The sequence below is a fragment of the Centroberyx affinis genome, unplaced genomic scaffold (genome assembly GCF_046629955.1).
Source record: "Centroberyx affinis isolate AG114_WGS23_722 - 3 ecotype Tasmania unplaced genomic scaffold, CSIRO-AGI_Caff_v1 ptg000419l_1, whole genome shotgun sequence".
Classification (NCBI taxonomy): domain Eukaryota; kingdom Metazoa; phylum Chordata; class Actinopteri; order Beryciformes; family Berycidae; genus Centroberyx; species Centroberyx affinis.
Window position 1 is genome coordinate 324,460 of NW_027279084.1, and position 18,018 is coordinate 342,477.

The 18,018-nt window shown below is 41.0% G+C and overlaps 1 protein-coding gene across 1 annotated transcript; it reads left to right on the forward strand.

The window, feature by feature from the left end:
- The first annotated feature begins 301 nt into the window (after positions 1-301).
- mmp13b (matrix metallopeptidase 13b) lies at positions 302-5,972 on the forward strand. The gene is made up of 11 exons (XM_071516633.1): positions 302-407; positions 678-788; positions 1,347-1,474; positions 1,640-1,788; positions 2,518-2,643; positions 2,760-2,915; positions 3,304-3,424; positions 3,913-4,046; positions 4,542-4,701; positions 4,980-5,083; positions 5,205-5,972. Exons 1-11 carry the CDS (start codon positions 318-320, stop codon positions 5,303-5,305), a joined length of 1,380 nt encoding a protein of 459 aa, XP_071372734.1. The 5' UTR covers positions 302-317; the 3' UTR covers positions 5,306-5,972.
- Positions 5,973-18,018: the final 12,046 nt, after the last annotated feature.

Below are 18,018 nucleotides of genomic sequence, written 5' to 3' on the forward strand. Positions count from 1 at the left end.
CCATTGAAAAGTCAAACATGCTGCCATATATACATTAGATTCAATGAAATTATTGAGAAACTCGTTAAATCATGGCCATTTGGCAAAAAAAGTCATATCATAGCATTTGAGGTGGGTTCAAAGCAGTCCATTCAAACCACAGGCACTCTGGTTTCAGAGCTACAAGCACTTTTTGCAATGACCATGGAGGAAGTGGCTAGGTGCTTTTACATGAATCACTGGGACCCTTAGAAAAAACGTGGACCTGAGACACTATAAATACCCCTCAGAGCTCCTCGACCCCAATGACTGGCTGGGACGACACACAGACAACAGCAATGACAGCTTTACTGCTCCTGCTGATGGCGGCTCACTCCTTTGCTCTGCCTCTGCCGACTGGGGACACAGACAACTGGCTGTTAGCAGAGGTAAGATCTGGGGTCTCTATTTATGACTTTTTATTAAATTGAAATAAGCATCAAAAGCATCAATACTACTAGGCTTGACTTACCTGTTACTCAATCTTGTAAAACTGAATTAGCTGAGAGACCTTACATCTGTCATAAGCTAAGAAAAAATATACATCTTCAGACTGCACATAGTGTTAGAATGGCTCCACCAATTCAATCCTTATTTTTTTAAACACTACCTATGTCATTCAATTCAGTTGACAGCTTTTGTTCTCTCTCTATATACAGAAATACCTTCGGCGGTTCTATGACCTTCCAGCTGGTCTCTTTGGAACCCAAAAATCTTCAGATGGCATGCGGACCAAGATCAAGGAGATGCAGAGTTTCTTCAAACTGAAGGTGACCAAATCTGGAAAGTAACTAGTTACAACTACTGTACTTACTGAGATCGAGCAGATATTCAAAGCATTTTTTAAAGAATATACTACTTCTACTCGAGTATTTTCAGGAAGCTAAGTTTTATTCATAGACGAAATAGAGGTGAGTACAATGAGATGTGATTTAAACTTATATCTTGTAATGCACTTAAACACATTATTGGTGTTGTAACCTGATATCACTGGGTGTTTAGGTTCTTTCAACATCAAACACCCTCACCGAGGCAACCCATCAGCCCCCAGCTTGTGTAGATACTCTTGATCCACAATACTCTTGCAGTCCTCTCTACATGTTTTCTTGTGAATACCTGTGATTCCAAGACTGTACATTTCATTTTTGTGTTTTTTGGGGGAGGAAGGGGCAAAATCTTAATGTCTTTAGCATATCTTTTTTTATTGGAACACACTTTTACTTGAGTAACTTTCTAAACAAGTACTGTACTGTAAAAAGAAACCAAAAAGTACTCTAGTAGCACATCTACTTTTGTAAAATATTTCAATACTCTTTCCGCCTCTGAAGGTGACAGGGAATCTGGATGCCAACACTTTGGAAGTGATGAAGTTGGCCAGATGCGGCGTCCCGGATATTGGGGAATACAACCACTTCCCCAGAAACCTCAAATGGCAAAACAACAATGTCACCTTCAGGTGTGTATCAACCTAATACATGTGAATGTAATGGAAAACATATCATTGCGGCAAAAAGAAAAACCTGCGATGAATTCCACTGTCGTTCATACATCGAAACACCATCATCATTCATTCATTCACTTTCCCTGCCAGTGACATGTCTTCTATCCCCTGATGTTCCAGGATAGTGAATTATACACCAGATCTGGAGAAGGCTGATGTGGACAGAGCCATCCGCAACGCTCTGAACATCTGGGCCGGTGTCACCCCTCTGACCTTCAAGAAACTGTATGAGGGCAACGCTGACATTATGATAGGCTTCGGAACAAAAGGTACAATAAACCCTTAGTATTAATTCTGATATACACTACATGTACAAAATATCAGGGACACTTACTCTTTTCATGTAGTACACTATTGAGGTGAATCTAGGTAAAAGCCATTATCCCTTATTGATATTATTATTAAATCTCTATCAATCTCAAAGGAGGAGATGTAGATAAAGAGAAGCATAGAAGGAAGGATTTTTATACTCTGATGGGCTCTAACTCAATATCAGGAATACGTCCCTAATATTTTATACATTCAGTGTGTACCTTAGGGCAGCCACTCTCCTTTTAGAATTCAAGATTTACAATGAAATCTTGAAATATCGTAACATCTACTTGTTATTCAGAGGGGTGTGATATGGTTCTCATGTGGAGAAAGGGTAGATGGACTCAGTGAAGTACAATAAATGTACAAGAATTTGTCCTGGTGATGGTGCTCAGTAGTTTAGTACATTACTACTGACACAAAGCACACTCATAATGTATATATTCACTGTTTAATAGCTCTATGTGTTGGAGCAGTGTAGCATACATTATGGTTGCAGTTATACAGAGAAGTGTCGAGACTAATCAGTGCATTGCTATTGGTCCAGTGAACCATGAGCAAGATGAATAGAAAAAGATACATCAAAAATACATGAGCCTTGGTGGGTCTAATAGACTATAGTAGTGCACATTCAGCTCTCCATATCTAAAATTCCTCCACCTTGTCATGGCTCCTGTATTCTCCAGAGCATGGAGACTTCAACCCTTTTGATGGGCCTGATGGACTGCTGGCCCATGCCTATCCGCCTGGCAAGGACATCGGAGGAGACACACACTTTGACGAGGACGAACACTGGTCCAAAGATTCAAGCGGTAAGTCTTTTGCATGACGTGATAACAGTCGACCATTGTAATAATGCCCCTAAAGGATGTAATCAGTGAGGTTGATATTAACAATATTTTGACTGATGTACTTGTATTGCCAACAGCGTACAACCTGTTTCTAGTGGCGACCCATGAGTTTGGCCACGCCCTTGGTTTGTCCCACTCCTCAGACCCGGGTGCCCTGATGTTCCCTGTCTACTCTTATGGTAGAGGTTACCCACTGTCTGAAGACGACATTGAAGGCATTCAGTCTCTCTATGGTGAGCAGTCACAGGATTCCTGTTCATTTAGAGAATGAAAATACCGATAAGACTGGAGCAGTCAAATCAAATGTATGTAGAAAATGCTTTAAAAAAAAAAATAGGATTGACACAAATGCTTTACAGGGAACGACAAAAAAAAAAAATCTAAATTTTTATGTATGTGGCATGGGCTTGTGTGTATGTCATGGATGCATGTGTGTGTATGTGTGTATGGTTGTGTGTGCGTGTGTCTCTCTGCCTCTGCACAGTGAGCAGCATTCTTACTCTGACTCACTGACTCTGACTCATTCCATAGAGATTACCAAAACATGAAGAGTAGTTAAACACACTGTTTGTCATTGTTTTGTTATGGAAATATCACACAATGTCAAATGTCCAACCGCAGGCCCGAACCCAAACCATAGGAAAGTGAAGCCAAAGCCTGACGCCCCAAACAAGTGTGACCCCATGTTAAGTTTCGATGCCGTCACAGAGCTCAGAGGGGAAACCATCATCTTCAAAGATAGGTACAGTAGAAGCTATTGTATGGTTGTTACACGGGAGCATAATGTGCAGTTCACTGATTTATAGGTATTGAAGTTTTTCAGGCAGCTGGCTCTCACTGCCAACTGTCGCCGTTGGAGCTGCCAACATGCAAAGTTGCCCAGTGCAGCTTTAACCCTGGGATAAGAAGAGCACAGTGTGAATCCCTTTGCCTCTGGTTTAAGACAAGCCCTGGTTTAATAGGGTGTGTGTGAAACGGGGTTGAACTAACCTGGGGCTAACTGTTAACCCAGAGTTAACGATAACCCTTGGCTAAGAATGCAGTGTGAAAAGTCCTATGTGGAAATACACAGTGTGCTCTTTTAATGGAGTTTTCTCCTGTCCGGACTGTTGTATTGTATCATATCGTAACGTATTGCATGTATCATTGATGAAATTTACATATTGTAGAATGGTTTTATCATCTTCTGTCTTCACTATGCATTTGTTAAAGCGTGCTACCATGTTGCAGGTTCTACTGGCGTCTCCACCCGCAGATGCCTGAGCCTGAGCAGACACTGATCAAGTCCACCTGGCCCTCTATCCCCAACAAGGTGGACGCAGCATACGAGAACCCAGAGAAGGATCTAGTCTTCATATTTAGTGGTGGGTTGCCCTTAAATCACAACCAGAATCACGTTAATCATCAAGTGGGATAAACAGGAATTTGTCTTGGTATCTTGACAAGTTGCAGTTTCACAGCACATACTGACAGTCATGGTGCAACAGCACACTCACTCACAGTGCAAAACAGACGATAGACAGTAGACTATTGATACCATTCAGCATTTGATATTTGATTTCTTTCTCTCTGTCTCCCTCTCTCTTCCTCTCCTATCAGCTGAACACTAATCTCCACTCATAAGCACAAAAGTTTTTCTTTAGTTGCATTAAAAGAGCTATTCAAAATAACAAACCCATTTAAGGTGTATAATCAAGAGCGCATTAGGAGTTAAATCCCCTAGTGCTATATATCCATTTTGCTGAAAAAATGATTGCCAGCTATCCTTTAAAAACACACAAACAATTGGTGCTAGTTTTTTTGTTGTTGTTTTTTTCAGATAGTATATGCCTGATTTTGCAACAAAACTCTTTCAACAGGGATCCGAATGTGGGCCCTGAATGGATACGACCTTGTGGAGGGCTACCCAAAGTATATACACAAACTGGGCTTTCCCAAGACCGTAAGGGAAATTGATGCAGCTGTGTACATCAGAGACACAGGGAAAACACTATTCTTCGCTGAGGAGGACTATTGGAGGTAAGTGTTGATGAGATGCACTGACGGTACAAAACATGAAGAACACTGAAAACTTGTGTCTCATGCCTTGATAGCTGAAGTGGATTCAACAGGGGAAAATAATTGACCTGCATTCATCTGATGAGCTTATTTTGTGGAAAAAGAGCAATTGTTCCTTATAATTTATATACTCATTGTAGTCAACAGTAATGTTGGTGAGCGGGCCTACTTGAGTCATTCATCCCAATAGCATTTCTGTATTTCATCTATGTTGTATTACTTGCGTTTATCACCTATAGCTATGATGAGAACACCGGCACCATGGACAGCGGCTACCCAAGATCCATTGAGACAGATTTCCCTGGAATGGAAGACGAAGTGGATGCAGCTGCTTATCACTACGGTAACACAAAATCTCCCAGTCTCAAATATCCAGAAGTACACAAAAGTAGGATTTTTTTCAACATCACTACTGTACTGTATTGTCTAATAATTAGCCCATTCTGTTCTCTTTCCATTTCCAGGATACTTGTATTTCTTCCATGAACACGTGCAGTATGAGTACAGCTACAACTCAAGGAAGGTCATGCGCATCCTAAGAACAAACTCCATTCTCAACTGCTGATCATGTGGTGTGGAGCCGTCGCCTGGGGCTTTTTGTTCAGTTCAGATTCAAGACTTTGTTATATGAATTTGTCTGGCAGCAAGGCATACAACACCATAAATCTGCATAATAAACAAAATAGGGACACAGAAAAAGAGACAATGGAAGATGCAGTAGATTGAATAAACAGAGACATGCGGGGCAGTGTCAGTCTGTTACAGTTCAGCAGGTTTATGGTATGATAAATGAAAATTATATATTTCTATTTGTGCTGGACACCTGTATGTCACATAATTTGTCAGACACAGAATGCTGGAAAATTCCACGCAAATGTTTGTGATACGTTTAAAGTTATTTATTTCACACCTTTATGTTGTACCTAAATTTTTTACTCTGGACAGCAAGATCCTTAGCAGGTTAAGTTTCTTGTCACTGGCAGTAAAACAAGTGTTGTTTTGGTCAGGTCTGTTAACTAATGATATAACAACCTGTTACAGTGATTAGAGTGAATATTGTTTTAATAAAGACTGAATATAATATATAGGCCTATGTGTGTTTATTTGTAAAATGTCATAAATTGAAAGTTGGAAAAATTATATAGTCACCCAACTAGTGACATTTTGGGGCAGTTCCAAAATTATGTGACAAAAAATGTATTTTCCAACCACAATAACATGGCAAATATGTGTTATGGATGTGACAGAGAATGCATACATTCCTATGTGAATCCAGAGCTGTCCTGTAAAATTTAATGATTGTATTTGAGGTAGAAGGCCTTACTTATCAATATATTACTTATGATATTACTATCAATGGCAATGTCAATGACACCGATTTCAATGAAAATTAGGTAATAAGCGTTTTTTTCATATGACAACACTCATATGTCAACACTCATATGATACACAGTAGTATTTTTACTTGCTTCCATTCATAAAAAACCCTGGACCAGACAACATCTTTCACACATGCAACTGATTTGACTTCATTTGTTACTAGTCATCTGTTAGTGTGACAGATCGGACCTGCTCAGCAGGTAATCGCTTCAACCTGAGAGCCTGATGAAACTATAAAGCTGCATAAGGCTGCATGGTTGCATGTAAAACGCTGGCTGTGCGTAATGCCTTCAAACCAGACAGGAGACTTAACTGAAGTTGGCAATAGGTTTATTCATAATCCTCTTTCCAGCATTTGTAATGTTTTCCTGGAAGCCAAATGTGGGCTCTTGGTGCATGTAAGCTTGCAGAGGGTTATTAGGTAAGAATGGTATGAAAAATAGATACTGCTGTGTACAATTAAAATCCTGCCAGACTCTAGTGTTGACCAGGGTGGAGCACTGGACGTTTACTTATCTTATTGTGTCAATATTCAATGGACCAAGCCCTCTTTTACTCCAAGCGTCTTGCAAGACTTGATCAAAGCGAACATACTTGAATAAAAGTTTCATGTGGCTCAGTCCATACACATACAATAGTTAAACCTTAACTAGTTAAACAAACACAATTAGAAGAAGAAATATTGATCTCAACATATTTATTTCATCTTGTGGTTACTGTATTTTTATATTTATGTAGACAGCTTAAATTAATGTATTGTGATTAATTGCTTAATCAACTAATTAATTAATTAATTTGTGATTTACAAAAAAACTTCTGTCTGCACTCCTTAGTTTTAAATTCCCACATTGGAAACTCCTGTGTCATGTAGTGCCCTATCTATCCCACTAGAGGACACTCTTATCAACAATTCAAGTGCTTCAATGCCTGTACAAAGTATTGCTGAAGCCAGTCCTGAAGGTAATAATGGGATAGTATAAGTGAGATGTGTTAAGATTAAAAGCAACATACAAGTACATAAAGATAATACCCCAAAACGGCTTAGATTTCAGTCTCTAGAATAATGTGTCTCTCCATGCCTGGCTTTGGGGAAAAAAAGAAAAGAAAAAAAGTGTGTGCTTCATTGGCAAGCAAAACGTTCTAAAATCTCTGGCCTTAACCATATTAGCTGTGAACATACCACACATCAAACAGACTAAGCACTAATCATATTAAAAGAGGGACATTACACACGATAAGTTGTCTTCATTGCCCAGCATAAGATCTTAAAGCCAATTAACTCAGTGGAAAGCGTGAAACTCTTAGATGTTTTTAGATGTTTTTTGTGATAACTGTGGATTCCTGTAACATGAGCGGTCCCAAGGCACACCAATTTTTGAAAGCAAAGCATCTCTGGCCTAAGTCTTAACACTTAGAAAACAGTGAAGCTTGAGCCAAGCAGCTTAATCCACAGGCTCAATCATGTGGATGCAATTACAGTGCAGTGAAGCAGTCACCTCATTTGCTCATTTCCGAGGTTCTGAGTGGTGAAGGCTGCGTCACTGCTTCACAAATCTTGCCTGTGTGTTCATCACTGATGTTGGCTTGGTCATGAGAAACTGAACCATCAGAAACTCCAGTTCACAGAAACAGGAACAGACAAATTATCTAAAAGCAAGATGCCTACATTTACCCTGTTAATTAAGTTTAAGATTAAGATTACGTACACTTAGTTTAAGTGCCAAGTGTAACTTCTTGTCTTTTGAATCCTTGAGTTTGATTTCTACCATTTTTGCATTGGAGAACCCAAAAAAAAGGAGGGAGACATCACAAAGGAAACATTTAAACAAAAGAGCTCATTGTCTTAGCAAACAGCAGAGGCTGAGAAAGGCTCAGAGACCGCTGGTACTTTTCTTCCATGCTGGGAATGACTCCAGGGCTGTGCTCAAATGGCCTGAAATCCTTCCTCTCCCTGTAACTTTACCTTGATCTTTTGGCTAATGTTTGGAGAGGCAAGTCTGTGGCTCGAGAGTCGCTAGTTCAGGCAGGGAAACTGAACAAAGATAGAAGAAAAAGAAGAGTCCTCACACTGAAATACGCTCCCAGGCTTGGGTGGGCTATATGAATTTCTTAACACCAAAGTTGTGAAACTGACTGCTCTTCATCAGTCCATCATCTTATGGTGTTAAGACATTCAGATGCCTTGGGAGCATATTTCAGTGTAAGGACTTTTTTTTCTGTTTGGCACCTGGTTAAGATTGGCTGTGTGTTTTTACTCCACAAGGAAAGCGATCAAGACACGCCCTCTCATCCCTAAACAACTAAATACCCGGGAGTCCTTGAGCAAGGCACCTAACCCTCTACAGATGCTGCTTAGTGGCCAGTAGAAACTGAGTTGACTTGACTTTTGAAGAGGAGGTAAAGAAGGTAGTGCAGCCTTCCTTCCTGAAATTGAGAAACATCAAAAAATTAAGTAGTTTTTTAGCCTCCATGGATTTCAAGGTCATGCAAGCTTTTATCCCAGAGACCTGCAGCTCACCCTGTTCCTGCCTCAGTCAAAAGTCACTCTCATATCGCCTGCTCATTTAAAATGCAGCAGTGAGGATTTTAAATGGTGCCAAACAAAGAGATCATACCTCCCCAATTTTACATTACAGACCTTTTGGTCCCAAAGAAGGAAGATAACCGCACACTCATTCCGATGCCATCAGATATTTAATTGACGTTTCGACCCTGAAGGGTCTTTTTCAAAATCAGACCTTTTGGTCCCATCAAGACTTCAGACTTTTGCCATCGGGGCTCGTAGACGACCTTCCTTTATAGACTTGCTGTAATCGAAGGTTTTCAATCACAGTTTTCAATCTTATGTTGTTTCTTATGTTTCAAGACACTTTTTCTATTAATGTGTTTCCCAAGTTTTACCTCCTTTTTTGTATATTTAACATTTCTTCTTTGTATGTCTTTTTATCATGCGCTTTGTAAACTCTGCTTTTATATAAGTGCTATATAAAGTTATTATTATTACTGTAAAGGCCCATGTGGAAAATCCTGACTTCCTGTTTGGGTCGAGCTATCCAACGGCCACCATACTCCATGGAACACGTCATCCTCAAAAGCAAACCCAGCAACCCATTACTGAAATTGTTGCACATCGCAGTTCCATGTTTCCCTTCTGTGGTGTTCCTGATCATTTGAGTTTTTGTCCGGATTTTCGCCAACTATCAACTGATGCCATCAGGAAGTGGATCCAGGAGAAAAGCCGCTGTTGGAGGTGTGGACGTGAGCATAGAGCCTTACATTGTGACCTAAAGAAACTTTGTCCAAAATGTAACAGAAAACACCTTGGAGTCCTTCACGAGGTGAATCAACCACAGAAAGAATCAGGTCTTTCTTACCTTATACGCTCCAGCTGCAGCACAAGAGTCCTCTTGAAGGTGGTCAAAGTTCAGTTGAGCTACGGGGGGGAAACCTATGCAGTATTGGATGATGGATCAGAGCGAACAATGCTGTTAGCTACTGCGGCTAGATCCCGGGATATCTGAATCTCCTGTGCTGAAGACTGTTCGGCAAGATACGGAAACCCTGGATGGTGCCACTGTCACTTTCAACATTGCCTCAGCCTCTAACATAGACAAGAAGTTTGTCATAAAAGATGCCTTTACTGCTGAGAAATTGGGTCTTGCCCAGCAGACTTACCCTGCGACAACACTCCAGTGATTCAAGCATCTGCATGGATTACCTCTACAGGCATTCCAGAAAGTCCAACCTTTACTCCTTGGCTCTGATCACCCCCATCTTGTCTGTTACATTGAGCAAGTGCGTCTGGGCCCGGGGGGTGGCCCTGCAGCAGTGCATACTCGTCTTGGGTTGGGCCTTGCAGGGACCAACAATGTTTTCTGAGGAACACCTCACTATCAATGCCCAGTCTTCCTCAAGAAAACCCTCAGAAATTCAGTCCTTGTTCATCTCCAGCAGAGCTCCAGACCTTTACCGCGAATGCTGTGGAAAGTTGATATAGGTGCGTATCAGAGTGAAAAGGTCAACACAAGTTCCAAACAAGACAAGGAAGCAGTGACCTGCCTTGACAATCAGACGACGAGTGTGGAAGTGGATGGAGTAGGTTGTCTACAGAGTTTTCCCACTGAACAGCAAGCAAGGAGTCACCTAGATCGGTTGCGAGCACTGTTGGCCACTGTTGGGTTTGAGATATGTCAGTGGGCCAGTAACCGCCCCTCAGTAGTTCAGCACCTACCTAAAGAAGCTCGATCAGAAAGCGCTGAGCTCTGGCTCAGCCAAATTCACACTGATCCCTGGGAAGAGACCCTAGGCTTGACATGGCACTGTTCCTCAGACACATAAGAGTACAGACACCGACCAGTTGATTATCAGACCCTCACTCTCCGCATTGTGTATCACGTACTGGCAAGCCAGTACGATCCCATTGGGTTTATCATCCCATTCACAACCCGTGCCAAAGTCCTTCTCCAGCAATTATGGTCCAAAGAGAGAGAATGGGATGACTCCTGCCTTCCTGATGCCTTCATAAAAGCTTGGACCTCAAGGTAAAAGGAGCTTCCAGACTTGGCCAATCAAACTCCCAAGATGTTATGAGCCCACTGAGGACCATGAACCATCAGTAACTAGAGAATTACATGTGTTCTGTGATGCCTCTGAAGTGGCTTATGACTCTGTTGCATACTTGAGAACAGTGAATGCTCAGGGAGAGACTCAAGTGTTTTTTGTCATGGCACGTTCACGCGTGGCCCCCGTAGCCCCATAGCGTCAACTTACCACTCCCCGCCTGGAGTTGTGCGCTGCCCTTACAGGAGCCCAGCTAGCAAAGATGCTGCAAACTGAGTTGACTCTTCCTCTCCACTGCTTAGTGATGTGGTCCAACTCCACGACTGTTCTGACTTGGCTCCACTCTGTTGATTCGTTAAGCAACTCTGCTGATGATATTACCAGAGGGCAAACCCTTGCAGCACTAGCTGCACCACACCGATGGAATCGGGGTCCTCCTTTCCTGTACTTACCTTCTGATCAGTGGCCCTCCAATCCATCAACACTTTCCAGTGCAGCATCTGCAGAGCTGTGCAAATCAGTATTCTGAGGCACGACTCAACTGCTACCAACATATGTTCCTTCCGCCAATTCCAGCGCTGGGATGATTTGGTAGAGGCAACATCTCAGTGTATCCTCTCATCTCCAGACTCAGGTACGCATCCCCTCAAGTGGTCTTATGTGGAGACTCTCATTCTATAGCATGCACAAAAGGAGAGTTTTCCAGAAGAGTATGAATTACTGCAGGCAGGCAAAGTCATCCCCAGTCAAAGTCGACTAAACAACTTGGCCCCTGAGTTTGACCATACCACCAGCCTAATCAGAGTCGGTGGTAGACTTTGTAAAAGTGAAGACCTAGATTATGGCCTTATCCATCCTACAGTACTAGAGCCCAGAAACTACATCACCCAACTCCTGATTAAGGATTTCGATGATAAATTACACCATCCCAGACCAGAGAGAGTGTTTGCCAGCATCAGAAGGAACTACTGGATTCTGCGTGGGAGACAAGCAGTGAGGAAACACCAACATTCTTGTCTTGACTGCAGAAAATGGAAAGCAAAGCCAGTAATTCCCCGAATGGCTGACTTACCTCATTCTCGCCTACGCTTATTTAAGCCTCCATTCTGATCCACAGGAATGGACTGCTTCGGGCCTTTTATGATCAAGGTTGGCCGCCACCAAGAGAAGAGATGGGGAATCCTTTTCAAATGTCTTACCACACGTTGTGCACACTTAGATCTCCTCTCTGGCCTGGACACATCTCTTCCTCAGATCATATATGTACATTCAGAGCTTCTGACTAACAGACGGTGGCGGCATAGTCAAGTACTCGCTGACCTATCTGGGCAAGCTTCATAAGACAATAGTTACCAACACTCCAATCTTGTCAGAAATGGCAATCACAGCCCAAATCTTTCCCTAAATACAGTTGTCATGGTTGTGGACTCCTAGCTCCCACGTGCTTCATGGCCAATAGGCCGAGTCCAACGTCTTCTTCCAACTTCAGATGGACGGGTCAGAGTGGTTGAGATCCAAATCAAAGGCAAAACCTATGTGGTCCAGTCAGTCGATTGATTGCCCTCACAGCAGTCCAAGATGATGATCCAGCGATCCCCAATACCACACAATAGGGATTTTCCTTTCAATCAAATATGTTTCCCATATTTGAGGGGCAGCTGTCGAAAATCCCCACTAGACCCCAGCCTTTGCCTTCCTGACTTCCTGTTTGTGTAGGCGGAGCCCCGTTATCTACAAATGCAATCAGGTCCACCTGCGGCAAACTCTTTGGACAAAGAGGCAGACTGCAGACTGGTGTATTGTTCCTCCTTCTTAGTTTGGATTGTGTGAATGATCAGTAAGTTCAGTTCAGATTCAAGAATGTTAACTTCTGTTTAGTAGATTTATGGTTTGTTTCTTGATGTATAGAATGGCTATTTATTTCTGATGATTGTTACTGTTTGTTTAATTAGAATGTTTGATCATGCCATTCAGATTGGTAGGCCTGTATATATGGATCCTGCAGAATTAATGATTCATTGCAAAAGAGGAATATTTAATGTTGTTTAAAATACCTTGAAATTGTGAATATCCTATTGATTTTGTTGTCCTTTGTTCCGTTATGTTACCAGCCAACCAATCCAAGCTAAAGAAAATGCTGGAACGGATTATCTGTGTCTAGTGCTCAGCTGTCCTAATAGACAACCCACTGAGTTGGTCACTATTCCTGGAGTCACTAGCGAGTTAGGAGATACACACAAGCCATCATTCCAGCCATAATATTTTACAGCCCATCTAGACTGATAACTATAAAGATAACTATTAACTATAATGATACATCTTTGCTCAAGCATTCACACAACCATATCTGTGATCAGCAAACAAAGCATCACTGCAGCTACCAAATTCTCCCCCCTTCTTTCTTAGAAATGTATTTCGATTGGTTGAAAATGTTTTATTGTTGTGTCTGCATCCAAAAAATCGCTCGAGATTGAACCAAAAATATAGTTTTGGTTATTGTTTTGGATGTTTTGACAGTTATTGTTGTTTTGGGAACACATACATTCTATCTACTTAGAACAATTTAAATCATTTTATAGTATCTTTATAGTTTTTCCAGATGTAAAAGGGCCTTAACAGTAGACGACTGGTGCAGAGCAGCTTCAGTGAATGTCTCAATCTGTAACTGAATGTGAAGCAGGGTGTTGCTGAAAGAAAAATGGTCATGTGATCATCAAATCTTCCATGGGTTAATAAAAGTTTTAAAAAAGGATAAAGTCTGTGAAGTAGTGAAGTAGGTCAAGGGAAGGGAAGGGAAAAAAGTGGGTATATCTTTTGAGAAACCTTTAGACGGGCCAGCCCAGCAGCTCCTGATGGAAACCAGATGTCAGAGAATGACAGAGAGGGCAACAATCTCAGGATATATCCCTTTTCCTCAGGGAAACTCCCTCCTAACATCACCAATATCGAGAGGGGTGATGCAACACTTCTCCAGACAACCCCCACACTTTCATGGAGCTGAACAGTTGGCAGCACTGATTATTTTGAGTATGAGTAAGCGTGGTGGCTGCGGGACGATGAATGTCTAGGAATGAGATGACATCAGAAAGTGGAAGGTTTGTAGACGACGACAAAAAAAAAAAAAACCCAACACTGACTGTATTTTTGTTCTTTTATGAGAATCAACTTTTATTTGCATCTGTAAAAATATGTGTCAAATGAAATGGACAATCAGAGTGTTCATTTTCTTAGGAATTTATTTTCTCTACTGTGTAATAGGAATTTGATTCTTCACACACCCCACTGAGACACACATACTGTATATTAACAGAGGGGTCAGAGTGCAGGGTCGGCTAGGTGCACCGACCCCCGGGGCAGATAGAGCTTTTATTCAACTCAACTTTAAAGGGATAGTTCACCCAAAAATTTAAATTCAGTCATTATCTACTCATCCTCATGCCAGTACAAAATTGGATGAGTGCTTTTTCTTCATACAACTTAGCAGCTTAGTGATGTGAGCCTGGAGAACTTAGAGTTCTCCAGGCTCACTGCCGGAGAAGCTTTCTTCCAAGCAATTTGGAGAACATGAAGGCCAGTGCTTTAGGCTTCAAAAAGAGTGAATTTTAAGTTTTGGGTGAACTATCCCTTTAATAGTGCTGCCGTATATTCCTTTTAATGGTGTCCTTTTTGGTTGTTGTTTTATGTTATGCTGCTTGCTTTGTCCAAGTCCTTATGTGTCTGTCGAGCTTATGCCTGTTCTACTTCACAATAGAATAGAATAGAATAGTCTATCATATTGTGTTTTAAAAACAGACCTTGATTGAAAAGGCCCAATCTACTTGTGTCTTCTTCCTAGACGCTGGAAAGTGGAGGACCTCAGGCTCACTCTGTGTTTACTCATGATCAGGTAAATGGTCAACATGGATATTACCCCAGGGCAAAGTCGTAAAAGGGACCAGTAAAGTCTTAAAAATGCTAAGTAACAAGGGAAGGAAGCTCTTGTTGCGGGTGCAGTAGCTTTTTGTTGCAGGTAGACGTTACCAACAGAATAGAGAAAGTTGACAGAAGGAAGATTAAAAGAATTTGATTCCAAAATGATCTTTAAAGTTACCCCTTATCATACAAAATGACTGATTGCACAAAATTAAAACAAATAGTGGTACTTTGTAAAGGAAATTGGGTAGCTTCGTTGAGAACACTTTAACAGACTGGATCCTTTATATTTCAGAAGTAATTAATAAAGGACTTCAGGTGATGTATTTTTTCATTAAAATGTATATATAGGATTTTGCAGTAGAACTGATTGGCTGTCATTAGTCTTGCCACAGTCAAAACACCTTATCCCATCCCATCATGGGTGACTTTCTCCAGATCTACTAACTGGAGGACAAAAACACATTCATACATTCCAAAAGATCCAGCAGGACTTCTATCTGAATGTTCAATGAGAGTGTAAAATATCCTAAAGGAGTGGACATATCTTCTTTGTAAACAAAGGTCTTAAGATGAGATCATTTTAACTTTTTTTTTTTTTTTTTATCTCATTTTGTAAGGAAACTCCACCTAAAGGCAATGTGGAAATAAGCCAACAAGAATAACAGGATCTAGACTTAATTTCTTGCCTCAGGTTTGCTTGTTTCAAACTGTGAGGACACAAACCTGAGGCCAAAGAGCTACTGACAATAAACTACTTAAACAAACTGCTTCAAGCACCTCTTCCAGCCATTTAGAAGGCGTAGTATTTATTCTTCTTAGTAGAATAAGAAAAGTGGTAACTGGGTGGATATATTGCCCCACCTCCCTGTCTGAGTCTGTACATGTCACTGTCCATTTTCATCCCATTTGTCTGTCTGTCACTGTTCCATAAACTGTTGCCATGTGGACAAGTCTTTTCCAGACCGGTTGAAAAATAAATAGATGATTATTATTAACAGTCTGGCTGTCATATGGACATTTTCAGAAATACACACACACACACACCTTTTCACATGAAGCCATATAGGAAGCGTGTTTTCTGAGGACAAAGATGGGGTGGGTTTGTAACTCTACCTAAACAGTCTATGTACCAGAAAACAATTGTTCCTTCCAGGCTTTACTAAACATGACCCAGATTTCACATTGCTATGGGAAACAGCGAGGGGACAGAAGTCAAACATAGACTAGGAAACAGCTGACAGTGACTGTCCTCGCCGAGAAAAGACTGCAAGTTCCTCTTTTAGGAAAAGATGAGAGTCAGCATCATAAAACAACATAATCTGTGACTTTGTCTAGCATGAAAGTAATGTTTGGCAAACCAGAAGAGAGTAACACAACAGGAAGCTTCCACTTTGTTGTCACATGAAAGAATCTTAATTTCAGTTTTGTTGTTTTGCATTTTTTAATTTACATGGTCCTTTATGTGCATGTGAGAAATTTCCGTGACGTTAAGGCCCATGAGTCCCATTCAAAACCCATTATATAGTTTTAAAAGTGCATGGGTCAGTCTGAAGAGACGGCTGTCCTTACACGTTCTGAAAAGTTACATTTTTTGTAGATAAGAGGTTTTCACACCTCAGCAGCAGTTTGTCAGTTGGTTTGTGATGAATTCCCCTAAACTACTGTGTGACATCAGCTTCATATGTGGAAGTCAAATGCTATCCTGTGCATGCACTGTGCAAATGTGCAAGGGTCACACACAACAGATATGATGTGAGACCTAAAACATATATTGCGTTCATTGCTAGTCAAAGGCAGTTGTCCACTTTTAGAAACATACTGCATCCAGAAACATACTGTTTGCATTCAGTAGATAAAGATTTCTCCTATTTACAGACAACATAATACCGTCGTATCAACTTCAACAGCTTTGGCCCTTAGAATAACAATCACATCTTTGTGGTCCGTGACAAGTTCAGCTGATCTTTTGTTCGACCGGAAAACAATACCTCTCTGCCAAGCTGCAGCACGCTGACACAGTGCCTTGGTGTCTATTGTCACCGCAGCACGACAGGCCAGAGGGCATTCAGAGCATCAGTCACTGTATATCGCTGCTGCCAGATGAAAGCTTCATATCTACTTCAAGCCTACTCTTCTGGAATTAAGAAGAGCAGCATGGTTTTCAGATTAATATACGTGTTTTTGGAATTATCCAGTGAGTTTTGAATGAGTTTCAAGGGTTCTTTAGTAATTAAATTTACTCAACACATACAAAGCCATGTACCGCCTTTCATTTGAAGGAAATAAATATATGTATGCATACACACACACATACAGTATATACTGTATATATACAGTTTTGATGTGAAAGTATAGAAATCAGAATCAGTTTTACTGGCCAAGTAAGTTTGCACATACAAGGAATTCGACATGGTGGGTTGCTCCTGTAGGCCACATTAAACATAAAACAACATTAAATTATAAAAAATAGTATATAAAAGTAGTATATAAAAATTTGAAAGCACAAATCTGAATGACTTTTGCATTCTAAACAAACAGCTTTACAAACTGGTTTATAAAACGCTCTCTCGGATTTCACTGCCCCCTCAGGGACTGAAAATAAAAACCTTGCAGTATTCAGAGAAGTATGGGCTTATTGTTGAAGCAAAGTGAATTAGCTGCTTGGATAGCTTGATCCTCCAGAGGATCTGTCCAGGAAGGTCAAATTACATTTGTTTGATAGCCGCTCAAGCAAGCATGGAGCAGTTAATAAAGACACCCTGGTTCTGCTTGCCTGAAGTAATTATACACACTTCAAAGCCTCCCTCAGCTTTGAAGTAATTGCATTTCAGAGCCAGACCACTGCAGAGAATTAAATGATTACCTCTTGATTTCTTTACTCATATCTCAAAACGCCCCTAATGCAAACCTCACTCAAGATATACTTGGAAAACAAAGATAAATGTGGTTACATAACTACATCTGTGCAAGTGAATTATCTTGTTCACATTCATATTCATTTTCACTAACTTCACACTCTATGGGCCCTATTTAAATCCATGGCGCATGGTCTAAAGCGCATGGCGCAAGTGCATTTAGGGCGTGTCCAAATTCAAATTGCTAGTTAAACGACGCACAATGTGGGCGCAAAGTAAGGCGCAAAGGGGTTGTACTAAGTCCCTTAATTAATCATAGGTGTGTTTTGGGCGGTTTGTTTGGTAACATGAACTCAACCAATCAGAGTGTCATCTCCCATTCCCTTTAAGAGCCAGGTGCGCTTGCACCTTGGCGCATTGCTATTTAAATGGCGGATTCGGCAAGTTGGAGAAATGAACGGTTTTCTGCTGGGGAAACGGATTTGCTCGTGCGTGATGGCGATGTGTGTGTGCGTCGGATAGGCCAATGTTGTGCATCGGGTGAAGGTCAGATGCCTTTGCAGTATAT